The sequence below is a fragment of the Enhydra lutris genome, unplaced genomic scaffold (genome assembly GCF_002288905.1).
Source record: "Enhydra lutris kenyoni isolate GAN:26980312 unplaced genomic scaffold, ASM228890v2 scaffoldscaffold3, whole genome shotgun sequence".
Taxonomy (NCBI): Eukaryota; Metazoa; Chordata; class Mammalia; order Carnivora; family Mustelidae; genus Enhydra; species Enhydra lutris.
This window is the reverse complement of record NW_019154087.1, coordinates 72,760,678-72,773,696: the sequence shown is the minus strand read 5'-3', so window position 1 is coordinate 72,773,696 and position 13,019 is coordinate 72,760,678. Positions and strand designations below refer to the sequence as shown.

The window sequence follows — 13,019 nt, the reverse complement described above, 5'->3', positions numbered from 1 at the left end:
ACAAAGTCCAACTATTCTTCTGAGAAATAAACCTTGCATAGAAAATTTTCTTAATTCTGAAATTTTTGTTTTATTAATACAACTACCAGAATGTTATCTCACAACTAGTTGATATCATATGAAAGTTCACTACAAAGCAGTCACCACACATTTAGGGTTTTTCTAAATATAAAATAAATGGGTTTATAAAAATGCTTACCAGACAAATAATTATCTCTTCAATAACCTAGAAATAAGAATTATTTATGTGATGATATAATTATTAGCATTTTTGATGCCTTGATGTTCCAAGTTTGATGCAATATAAAAGGCGAAATTTACTTTCCAATGGACACAATCTGCATCCGACTGAAAGCATGATAACAGTGAGTTACAGCAATCAGTCATGCAAAGGCAAAGAATAAAATCTGCTTTTTAGATAGCACAAGTTTTCCACCTTCGGACAATTTAAGCACTGGTTCCATCTTCTTCAATGACCCGATTCATGCTGGTACCATGTGTGATGTGAGTCATAGGATTGTTACTGAGGTCTCTGATACTGCTATGTCGTGACTGTTCGTTGAGCCGATGAGAACTACTGTGCCTGGAGTGATCCGTCAGTCGTGACATGCTGCCATGAGGTAGTCTCTCTTCCATTCCTCTATAACTGCACGGAGTGTACCTAACATACAAGAGTTTATTTTGAAGTAGGTAACAGAACACACTAGAAAACTAAGAATTGTCATGAAAATGCCTCATTATGTAAAATGATTAGGAAACCTGTAAGTGAAAAAGTAACAACCAACTTTTGATGGTCTATAGTAATTTCAAAGAGTAGAGGTATTCACATCGTTGACCAGAAAGGGGGATGGCCATCCCATTAAATTCAGAATGAAGGTCTTATTCCTTGCAAAGGGACAGAAGCTAAGGTTAAATAGAGCTGATATGCTAAGTATGGACACTTTCCTCATTCCAGTGAATTTTCGGTTACGAGATGGGTTCTGGCAGAGGAGGAACAATAATAGAAGAAATACGGCATTGTCTCAGGGAGTCTAGAAGGCTGGCTGGTTATAATTAGTAGTACAACAAACTCAAATTTACTGAAAGACGAGGGTTGAAAGAGGGAGCACGTGAAATTAGAGGAGAAATTAATGTAACAAAAAAAAAAAGTGAACAAATTGTCAAGCAATGATGACACCATGTGCCGACAGCTTCTTTCTAGATAGCCCCAGTTAACAGCTGAACAACCACCTGTAAATGTCTTATTTTCCATTAGGGCTTGAGGCTGTGAAGATGCTATTTCATAAAAGCTACATCTACTTAAATATTCTAGTAACATCCTCATAACATTTGTAACCTATATTCCAGATAAAGCAAATTCTCTCCTTACCCCTAGCCAAGACCCAGCTTTTGTGAACTGGGCTACACTGCGTATTGCAGGCAGGCAGTCTTCTCCCCATGACTGTGCTTATCTTGAAAGACAAGAGTGGGAGCGTCAGAGTTAAGAAAACATACACTTACACCTCTTTTGTAAAAAAGTAATTTAGGACAACAAAGCTCAAAGAAAATGAAACTGAATATAATTTATAACTTTAATTGATATATACTAAATTTTACTTTAGTGTTGCTAAAATTAAAAAGGATATAGCAGGCCATTCCTTTTTAAATAGTCATCAGGGATGCCTGTGCGGCTCAGCTGGTTGAGCGTCTGACTCTTGGTTTCAGCTCAGATTGTGATCTCAGGGTCGTGAGATCAGCCCTGCGTGGGGCTTCTGCTTAAGATTCTCTCTCTCTCTCCCTCTGCCTATCCCCTGCTCACATGTGCACTTGTTCTCTTTCTAAAAAAAAAATAAATTTTTAAAAATGGTCATCAAAAGAATGAATCATAAGCAGCTAAAGACCTATTGGTTGTCAAAATCATTCATTTATCATTTTTTCATAAGAATTACAAATTTCATGACTCAATATGAATCATTTATAAAATTTAAAGATTTTAAAGACTGATTCATATACTACTTAGGTGATCTAGTTTTATAAAAGTGCTTGTCAAATGTTTTCATCAGATCACAGAATCTAAAAATTGAGAAGCCCTGGGGCACCTGGGTGGCTCAGTGCATTAAGTGTCTGCCTTCAGCTCAGGTCATGATCCCAGGGTTCTGGAATCTGGCCCAGCTACAGGCTCCCTGCTCAGTGGGGAGCCTGCTTCTCCTTCTCCCTCTGCCCTTCCTCCCAGCTCATGATCTCTCTTTCTCTGCCAAATAAATAAATAAATAAATAAATAAATAAATAAATAAATAAATAAATATTTTAAATTGGGAAGTCCTTCTATTTTTATTATTTTTATTAAAAGATGTGTCCATTTATTTTAGAGAGAAAGAGTGAGAGAGCACACAAGTGGGGGAAGAGGCACAGGGAGAGAAGCAGACTCCCTGCTGAGTGTGGAGTTCCCACATGGCTTGATCCCATGAACCGAAGATCATGACCTGAGCCAAAACCAAGAGTTGGATGCCCAACCGATGGAGCCACCCAGATGCCCCTTTTTATTAAAAAGATTTTAGTTTTAAATAATCTTTACCCTGAACTCACAAACCCTAAGAACAAGAGTTGTGTGCTCCACCAACTGAGGTTGCAGGGTGCCCCAGAAGTCCTTTTAAAATGATAAAAAGAGGGGCACCGGGGTGGCTTGGTCATTAAGTGTCTGCCTTCAGCTCAGGTCATGATCTCAGGGTCATGGGATTGAACCCCACATCGAGCCCCACATTGGGGTCCCTGCTCAGTGAGAGCCTGCTTCTCCTTCTCCCACTGTTCCTGCTTGTATTCCTTCTCTTGCTATGTCTCTGTCAAATAAATAAATAAAATCTTTTTAAAAAAATGATAAGAAGAAAGCATGTCTTTTGTTTCCAGTCCGAATAAAGCAAAAAATAATTTAAGAATGAAAAGATCCATTTTAAGTATTTAAAAAATTTATGTTAATAGGTAAAAGGGCATTTAACTCTTTTCTATTAAAAGATATTTCATATTCAGGACAAATAGTTTTAAATTTGATTTGTATATTTTGGTAAAATAATTATAGCTTGCAAATGAAAATATTTCAGAATGAGTTTATTGTTCTAGTTAATAATTATTATTTTATATCATGATTATTGTCCTAAATTGAGTGAAAGATTTTTCCAATTATAATTTGCCAGGTAATTGGAGATCTTTCACCTCTCAATGACTTCATCAGCATTTATTTCGAATAAATACGACAAATGAAAAAAGCAAAGTATGATACAGTTTAATGAATGATATCATAGTAATTAAAAAATAAAAACAAATCATTATTTAAAAATATGAATTGGGTATTTTCTAAAATAAAACCTAAATCTTTGAGTTTAACCAATAAACTTCAAAACATACATCCAACTATTGGTTTTGGCTCAGGTCATAATTTCAAGAGTTGTGAGGTCGAGCCCCACATTGGCCTCCACAATCAGCATGGTCTCTGCTTAAGACTCTCTTGCCCTCTTCCTCCGTCTGCCCCCACCCCACTCTTTCTCTCTCAAAATTAATAAATAAATATTTAACACCTACTCTACCATCTACACTACTACATATCTACTCTAATATACAATAAAAAAATGTACATTAAATTTAATATAAGCTTAGGCAAAATGATAGGAATGGTTACGATGCTGAAAAGATAATATGGTGTATTCCAAAGTCAAAATGAAAGAAACTTAAGATGATTTAACCTTTTTGATTCTCTATATTAGTTGCTGCCATTAATATAAATATTTGAATTCATTTTGGTTTAACCAGTATCTCATTATATTCATTCCCTAGTTTTCCCTTGTCATGTCACCTACTTATCACCTAATCACTCATTTCCAAACCTCCACCTACCTACTCATCCACTTCCCTTTCTACCCATCCCCAAGTCTATCTAATAATTACTTATTCTTTGAAGTTGACATACATGTGTAGGTGTATTTGCCTTTGTCTGTTTTATTTCATGGAGCACTGAGATGAATAATTACCCATCAAAGAGTCTGGACTAAAGTGAGTATTGAGAAGCAGTGCGTGCGTGCGTGTGTGTGATTTCATAATCAGATACCATGAGATGATGAGAAAACAACGGCCAAAAGACAGTGCTAACATGTAAACTAAAAAACTGACAGAAAAGAAAGAAATCTCCATGAGATGGTTTCTGGAATTATGAAAACCCCTATTTAGACTTTTAGGTTCAACATGGTCTCAGACTCTTTCAGATCTGCTCTTATGTTCTGGCTATGGCAGAGGACCGTACAGTATGCATATTCGTGTACCAGACATAACACCCTTAGTAGACTGTCATTTTAGTTCTGGGCCCTGAATTCCTGGGAAATGCCCACATCTATTCTTCCTTCTTTCTCACCCTCCCTTCCTTCCTCCTTTCCTTCCCCTCTCTCTCTCTTTCTCTCTCCCTTTTTCTTTCTTTCTCTCTCTCTCTTTCTTTCTTTTATAATCTCTACACCCAACGTGGGGCTCAAACTCATAAACCCAAGATCAAGAGCTGCATGCTCTACTGACTAAGCCAGCCAGGCACCCCTAAATGTCCACATTATTTCTAAAGTCATTAGTTATTGAACAGATTTATCTCTCAATAGATAGACACACAGACAATACAGACAAACAGATACACAGATAGAGATATATGCCTAACACTGTGCTAGATATTGTGGGGAAATACAGAGATGTCTGTCACCTAGTTTTCAATTCTCCAGAAGTTACAAACTTAGCTGAGAAAAGACAGCTGTATGAAAAATAGGTCATACCCCCCAAAATAATTAAAAAGCAATTAACTGCCATGGATATGGGAATTAAGCAGGCCTTAAAAGATGGGTATGATTTTGATTAAGCAGAGAGGTAGGAAAGGCCATTACAGGAAGTCATAATCTACCCTCTGGTTTTCATAGTACTATACTTTTATAGATTCCTTCATATATCAATAAATACTTTCTTTGAATCACATCTGGCTATTCTTCCTGTGTTATTATTACTGCAAGTATTTATTTATTTGTTTATTTATTTAACTGTAGGTATTCAAACCAAGGTCTTATTCTTGGTCTGTTCTTTTTTTTTTTTTTTTTTAAGATTTTATTTATTTATTTGACAGACAGAGATCACAAGTAGGCAGAGAGCCAGGCAGAGAGAGGAAGGGAAGCAGGCTCCCTGATGAGCAGAGAGCCCGATGCGGGGCTCAATCCCAGGACCCTGAGACCATGACCTGAGCCGAAGGCAGAGGCTTAACCACTGAGCCACCCAGGCGCCCCTGGTCTGTTCTTTTTTTATTATGTTTCAAGTAATTCCATCTCATAATTTTAATTATCAATTACCTTATATTAGTGATTAAAAACTTTCTTATCTAAGCTCCAGTTCCATTCAGATTACAGAGGCTGAAATACTCTATTTCATCGCCTTCAGAAATTTTCTACTCAATATGGATTTATCTTTATTACCATTCACTCACCCTATGTATTTCCTCTGATATTTTCATGGGCCAATTTGATCTTTCCCTTATAAAGTTCTATAACATCAATCATCTCTAACACTCACTGTTTTAATTATACGTGACTTGGACTATTGTGTAATTGGCTCTTAGATAACTATGCCTTATCGTTCCTATAAGATTATGCTCCTAGGGGTGCCTCGGTGGCTCAGTCAGTTGAGCATCTGCCTTTGGCTCAGGTCATGATCCCGCGGTCCTGGGGTCCTAGGAACGAGTCCCATGTCAGGTTCCCTGCTCAACAAGGAGCCTACTTCTCCCTTTCCCCCTGTTGCTGCCTCTGCTTGTGCTCTCTCTCTTTGTCATATAAATTGGTAAAATCTTAAAAAAAAAAAAAAAGATTATGCTCCTACAATGTAGAAATTATACCTAACCTTTCTTCTATATAACTACACACAGAATGCCATATGCACAGGAGGTGTATTATAAATAATTGTTCATTCCCTATTGAAAAGGATGAGCTAACAACGTCAAATGCCCAATAATGCTGAGTTAGTTCACAGAGGGTGGTATTGACAAAACATATGCTAAGACTCTCAAATCCCTCCCTCCTTATAAGTATCTCAATTTACTTATTACTGCAGAAACTTCCCAACTGGGATTACTTACAATCTTTTCTTCTATGCTGTTGCCAAAGTGATCTTTATAAAACACAAATCTGATTTTATTACCCCAAGGCTTCAAGTCCTTTAATAGTTGCTTATTACTGTCAGGAAAAAAATCCAAACTCCTCAGCATGTTTCATCTGCCCAAGCATATATACTGTGCTCTAGCTCTCCTCTGGTACCTAACTGCCTGTTTGTCCTCCTTGCTTCCGCATATGCTGTTTCTTTGTTTTTAATTTCAACTGCCTCCACTGCATCCTATTCAAAGTGAAGATCCTGCCTGTGGAGCTTTCTATGACTTTCAATAATAACTTAAATGGCTCTCTTCTCTGGGATCTCGAAGCATTTTGTATATGATTTTATTATACCCATTAGAGTGTATTACAACTGTACTCTTTGTCTTCCATCTCTGTGTCCCTAACACTTAGAAGAGCGCTTCTCATAGAGGAGTGTTTAATGGAAGGACAATGGCAAAAAAAATGAAAGTATCTTTGAATGTGGTTAAAAAACAGGTCGGGGCGCCTGGGTGGCTCAGTTGGTTGAACGTCTGCCTTTGGCTCAGGTTGTGATCCTGGGGTTCTGGGATCAAGCCCCTGCATTGGGCTCCCTGCTTGGCCGGAGGCCTGCTCCTCCCTCTCCCACTCCTCTTGCTTGTGTTCCGTCTCTCGCTGTGTGTCTTTCTGCCAAAAAATAAATAAAATCTTTAAAAAAATAAAAAAATAAAAAATAAATAAAAACCAGGTCATTGGTAATACTAGAAAGTACAGTTTAGGTGGGTAAGAAAACAAAAAAGGGATATATATGAAGGATGTTATAGGTAGAAAGAAAATATTCAACATACTCATTTCAAAAATCTGCAAAAAAGAAATGAATAAAAGACAGAAAAAATATCACAAAGAAAGACTGCTAATTTTTTAAAAAACACAGATAGCTGACCAAGTAAGAAGGCAAAAGAAAGCACTTTGAGAGAAAAAACCAGAAGGCTTAAAGAGTAAGTGTAGAAATTGTATCCTACACTCAGAGGATAGAGAAGACAGAGAGAGAGGCTGGAAAGAGACTGGAAGAATATAGGGCAGTTGTTGAAACAGATGTTTTAAAGTGGGCATGGAACACTTTCCATTTCAGGCATTAAAATTTTCATTCTTTTAGTTTCCCAAACTAGAAATCTTAAAAAAAAAACAAAACCAAAAAACCAACCAAACAAAAAAACTTTGGCACATTCCTTCTACCCAGCTGTTATTAATCTATAACCAACTATCATTTCCTCTTTGTACATATCTTTCAAATCAGTTCTCTCTTCCTGCCACTACTCTCCTACGTAATAAGCCTTCATCAATTCAATGAATTACTGCAAAGCTCCTAAGAAGTTTCTAATAATAATAATAAGTTAATAATAACTTCTATTATTATTCTAAGTAAACAAATAAAGTAAAATGTAAGTATCACATTGTAGAGTCTAGAAGTTGGCAAACTTTTTCTATGAAAAACCATATAGTAAATATTTTAGGCTTTGTGGATCATAGGGTCTCTGTTTTAACGATTCATTTCTGCCGTTGTAGTATGAAAACAGCCATAAATATGTACGATCAGAATGGGAATGGCTTTTCCAATTAAACTTTATTTATAAAAAGAGGAAGGGGCTAGAGTTGGCCAGTGAGCCAGAGTTTGCCAGCCCTTGTTTTGTAGGAGCAGTAGTAGTGTGGAGGAGGGAGTGAATCTGGTCAGGACAGGGTCAGAGAAAGCTTCATGGAGAATGTTTGAGAAGCCTGGGTGTGTTTTCTTTAAATTTGATAATGGAGACACTACAAGTTGACATCAGGTTCTTACTGAGATAAGCATTGTTCCAAGCAATTACACATATTATCTCATTTACTCTTTACAACATTCCTTTTTAAAAAAGATTTTATCTATTTATTTGAGACAGAGAGTATATAAGAGTGACCAGGAGCAGGGGAAGGACAGAGGAAGGGAAGCAGACTTCCCGCTGAGCAGGAAGCCTAACATGGAGCTCAAACCCAGGACCTGGAGATCATGACTTGAACCAAAAGCAGATGCTTAACCGACTGAGCTGCCCAGGTACCCCTTTACAACATTCCTAAAGAGGCAGGTATTCCTATTTCCCCTTTAAAGATGAGGAAACTGAGGATTTCCATTCCAGGCCCCATGTTTTGTGTGTTTTTGTTTTTGTTTTTTTAAGATTTTATTTATTTATTTGACAGACAGAGATCACAAGTAGGCAGAGAGGCAGGCAGAGAGAGAGGAGGAAGCAGGCTTCCTGCTGAGCAGAGAGCCCAATGTGGGGCTCGATCCCAGGACTCTGGGATCATGACCTGAGCTGAAGGGAGAGGCTTTAACCCACTGAGCCACCCAGGCGCCCCAAGGCCCCATGTTTTTTACTGCAACACTAATACTGACTATATTCTCTTTCTTGAGTTTGTTAAGAACACAGATCATGCCTAAATCATCTTATTCCCAGAGCCTAGCATAGTGCTTGACATAGTGTGCTTTCCATAATTATTTGCTAAATTAATCCAACTAACATATTCACTTTCACCCTGGCCTTCTCTTTGCCTTAATACCTTTCGATGCCGCCATATTTGCTGACTGCATTGGGTCTAAACCTCTAAACTCTAACTGGCTTTAAGTCTGGCCATAATCCAGGGAAACTGTACCTAGCAAAGTTCAAAAAGCTTAATTATGTCCAACTTCTTCTAGAAGTTTTATGGTTTTGGGTCTCACATTTAGGTCTTTAACCCATTTTGAATTTATTTTTGTGTATGGTGCAGGAAAGTGGTCTGGTTTCATTCTTCTGCATGTTACTGTCCAGTTTTCCAAACACCATTTGTTGAAGAGACTGTCTTTTACCCATTGTATATTCTTACCTCCTTTGTCCATATTACGTGTGGGTTTATTTTTGGACTCTCTATTATGTTCCACTGATTTATGTGTCTATTTTTGTGCTAATACCATCCTGTTTTGATTAGTACATGTTTGTAGTATATCTTGAAATCTGGGATTATGATACCTCCAACTTTGTTCTTCTTTCTCAAGATTGCTTTGGCTATTCAAGGTCTTTTGTAGTTCCATACAAATTTTAGGATTATTTGTTCTAGTTCTGTGAAAACTATTGTTGGTATTTTGACAGAGATTACATTATCTGTAGATTGTTTTGGGCGGTACAGATATTTTAAACAATATCGGTTCTTCTAATCCTTAAGCATGGACTATCTTTCCATTTGTTTTGTCATCTTCAATTTATTTCAACAGTGATTTATAGTTTTTGGAGTATAGGTCTTTTGCCTTTTTGGTTAAGTTTATTCTTAGGAATTTATTATTATTATTACTATTTTTTAAAGACTTTAATCAATTAACAGAGAGAGAAAGAGATGGAGAGAGAGAGAGAAGGGACACAAGCAAGGGAAGTGGGAGAGGGAGAAGCAGGCTTCCTGCCAAGCAAGCAACCCGACGTGAGGCTTGATCCCAGGACCCTGGGACCATGACCTGAGCCCAAGGCAGATGCTTAATGCCTGAGCCACCAGGCGCCCCAGGTATTTTAGTATTTTTAGTGCAGTTGTAAATGAGATTGTTTCCTGAATTTCTTTTTCTGCTGCTTCATTACTAGTGTACAGAAATGCAACAGATTTCTGTATATTAATTTTGTATCCTGTGACATTACTGAATTCATTTATCAGCACTAATAGTTTTCTGGTGGAGTCATTAGAGTTTTCTATATATAGTATCATGCCATCTGCAAATAGTGAAAGTTTTACTTCTTCAGTACCAATTTGGATGCCTTTGAACATAGGCAGTAATCTCTCTGACATTGGCCATAGAAACATTTTTCTCCTCAGGCAATGGAAACAAAAATTAAACTACTGGGATTACACCAAAATAAAAGGGGTTTGCACAGTGAAGGAAACTGTCAATAAACAACAAGGGAACCTCTTGAATGGGAGAAGATAATTGCAAATGATATATCCAATAAGGGGTTAATATCCAAAAATATATAAAGAACTTATACAACTCAACCTTAGAAAAACAAAGAATCCCATTAAAAGATGAGCAGAGCACCTGATCAGACATTTTTCCAAAGGAGATATACAGATGGCCAACAGACACATGGAAAGATGCTAGACATCACTAATCATCAGGGAAATACAAATCAAAACCACAATGAGACAGCACCATATACCTGTCAGAGTGGGTAAAATAAAATAGACAAGAAATAACAAATGTTGGTGAAGATATGGAGAAAAGGGAATCCTAGTGCATTATTGGTAGGAATGCAAACAGGTACAGCCTCTGTGGAAAACAGTATGGAGGGTCTTCAAAAAATTAAAAACAGGGTGCCTGGGTGGCTCAGTGGGTTAAAGCCTCTGCCTTCGGCTCAGGTCATGATCCCAGCGTCCTGGGATCGAGGCCCGCATCAGGCTCTCTGCTCAGCGGGGAGCCTGCATCCTCCTCTCTCTCTGCATGCCTCTCTGCCTACTTGTGATCTCTCTCTCTGTCAAATAAATAAATAAAATCTTTAAAAACAAACAAATAAACAAACAAAAAAAAAAACAAAAAAAAATTAAAAACAGAATTACCACATGGTCTGGTAATTCTGCTACTGGGTATTTACCCAAAGAAAACAAAAACACTAATTTGAAAAGATATATACATTCCTATGTTTACAGTGGCATTATCTATGGAAGTGACCAAAGTGTCTATCCATACATGAATGGATAAAGAAGATGGGGTATATATTAAAAAATGAGAAATTACTCAGCCATAAAAAGAATGAGATCTTGCCATTGGCGAAAATATGGATAAACCTAGAAGGCAAAATGCTAAATGAAATAAGTCAGATGAAAAAAGACAAATGCTGTATGATTTCACTCACATGTGGAATTTAAGAAGCAAAATAAATGAACAAAGAAAAAAGAGAGACCAACAAAAAAAAAAAAGACGAACAAACTGGTGGTTGCCAGAGGGGAGGTGGATAGAGGGATGGGTGAAACAAAAAGGAGATTAAGAGTATAATTATGATGAGCACTGAGTAATGTACAGAATTGTTGAATAATGATAATACCTGAAAGTAATGTGACACTGTATGTTAATTATACTTCGATTAAAAACATTGTTTTAGATACAAATAATGTCCAACTTCTATTTCAGAACTGGTTACCCTTCCTTCATAGCTGTGTGACTCTAATTCAAAATGTGAAATAAACTAAGCTACCAACACAACTCACCTGCCATCACGGGATCTGTGGAGACTGCCGTGGTAGCTGCTTACTTTGCTGTGGACGCTCCCTGCCTTGCTTCTCTGATCATCCACCATAGCAAGCTGAGTTGAAGAAGCATGTGTGGATGTTCCTTGAGTGGAAGTTCCTCTTGATTTTCTTATAATAGGAGTATTTGGATCCCTCAAAAGAGACTGAGCAAAATCAGGTTCCTGTAGCACCTGTCGGCTCTCATTCACTATCCTAGAAAACAAAATACTAAATTTAAGATACAGACTAACATCCCCATAGACCAGTAAATGTGACACACTGACATTATTCTTGAAATTAATTGCTCTCTCAATAATGTCTTTAGGAGAGATATAAGGTAACATTGTTGATAGAGGAAAGAATTTAACAAAGATTATGTCAATCTGTACTTTAAGGTGATATGATGGAAAGAAGCCTGCATTAGAATAAGGAGATCTGGATTTTAGTTCAATAAATACATGACCTTAAGCAAGTCATTATCCCCTTTTCTTCATTTTCCTCATCTATAAGATGAAGCTATATGATTTCATCATTTCTAAAAGTCCCTTTCAATTAAAGAAATTTATGATTCTCAAGTACACTAAAATATTACAAAGATATTACAATAGAGAAATTTTTTCTTGCATGGCTTATGGATGTATTGGAGGCCTCACTGTAGCACAGATAAATATATATATATATATATTTTTTTAAATTAATTTATTTATTTTAGAGACAGAGAGAGGGAGCACACACACACATGCAGGGGGAGGCAGAGAGAGAGAGAGAATCTCAAGCAGACTCCCCACTGAGTGTGAGGACCTGAGATGACCTGAGATCATGACCCGAGCTGAAATCAAGAGTTGGATGCCCAAATGACTGAGCTACCCAGGTGCCCCAATAGGTATATTTTTCAACCTGTAAGAACAGTTTTCTTTTAAATTATTTTTATTAACATATAATGTATTATTTGCCCCAAGCACACAGGTCTGTGAATCATCAGGCTTACACATTTCACAGCACTCACTGTAGCATGTACCCTCCCCAATGTCCATAACCCAACCACCCTCTCCCTACACCCCTGCCCCCAGAAACCCTCAGTTTGTTTTGTGAGATTAGTAAGAGTCTCTCATGGTTTGTCTCCCTCCTGATCCCATCTTGTTTCATTTTTTCCTTCCCTACCTCCCAAACCCCCACCCTGCCTCTCAAATTCCTTATGCTGAGTGAAATAAGTCAATCAGAGAAAGACAACTATATGATCTCTCTGATATGAAGAACAGTTGTTTTAAGGCTACAAGTTGGTCTTATGGTGAAACAGTTGTTCAATGCTAGAATAAGCATGAGTGGTCAAAATTAGAACAAAATTAATGAAAAATTAATTTAAGCTAAGATAAAATTAATTACTAGACATCTTAAAGGCTTAAGGAAAAAAACTTAAGAAGAATTATTGTCAAGAACAAAAGTTTTTAACTGCTAGAGAATGGTTAAAAGCAGATGTTTACTATAATGAACAAAGCAGCAATTAAATTGATCAAAGAGCCAGTTAAATAGTCACAAAGATCAGAGTCTCAGTTTATATAAATGACTAGGAGAATCAGAGGTTAAAGTTAAAATAAGATAAATAATTTCGTGAAAAAATAAAGCTCCAGCATATATGGATTGGACCATACA

The 13,019-nt window shown here is 37.0% G+C and overlaps 1 protein-coding gene across 1 annotated transcript in view; it reads right to left on the bottom strand.

Moving 5' to 3' along the window:
• Nucleotides 1-447: 447 nt before the first annotated feature.
• LOC111156239 (frizzled class receptor 3) overlaps nt 448-13,019 on the bottom strand; it is a 92,989-nt gene continuing 80,417 nt past the window's right edge. The window contains exons 6-7 of the mRNA XM_022516996.1: nt 11,349-11,582; nt 448-661 (exon numbers count right to left, since the gene is read on the bottom strand). Of these exons, the coding sequence (XP_022372704.1) occupies nt 448-661; nt 11,349-11,582 (448 nt within the window). The remainder of the gene's footprint in view (nt 662-11,348; nt 11,583-13,019) is intronic.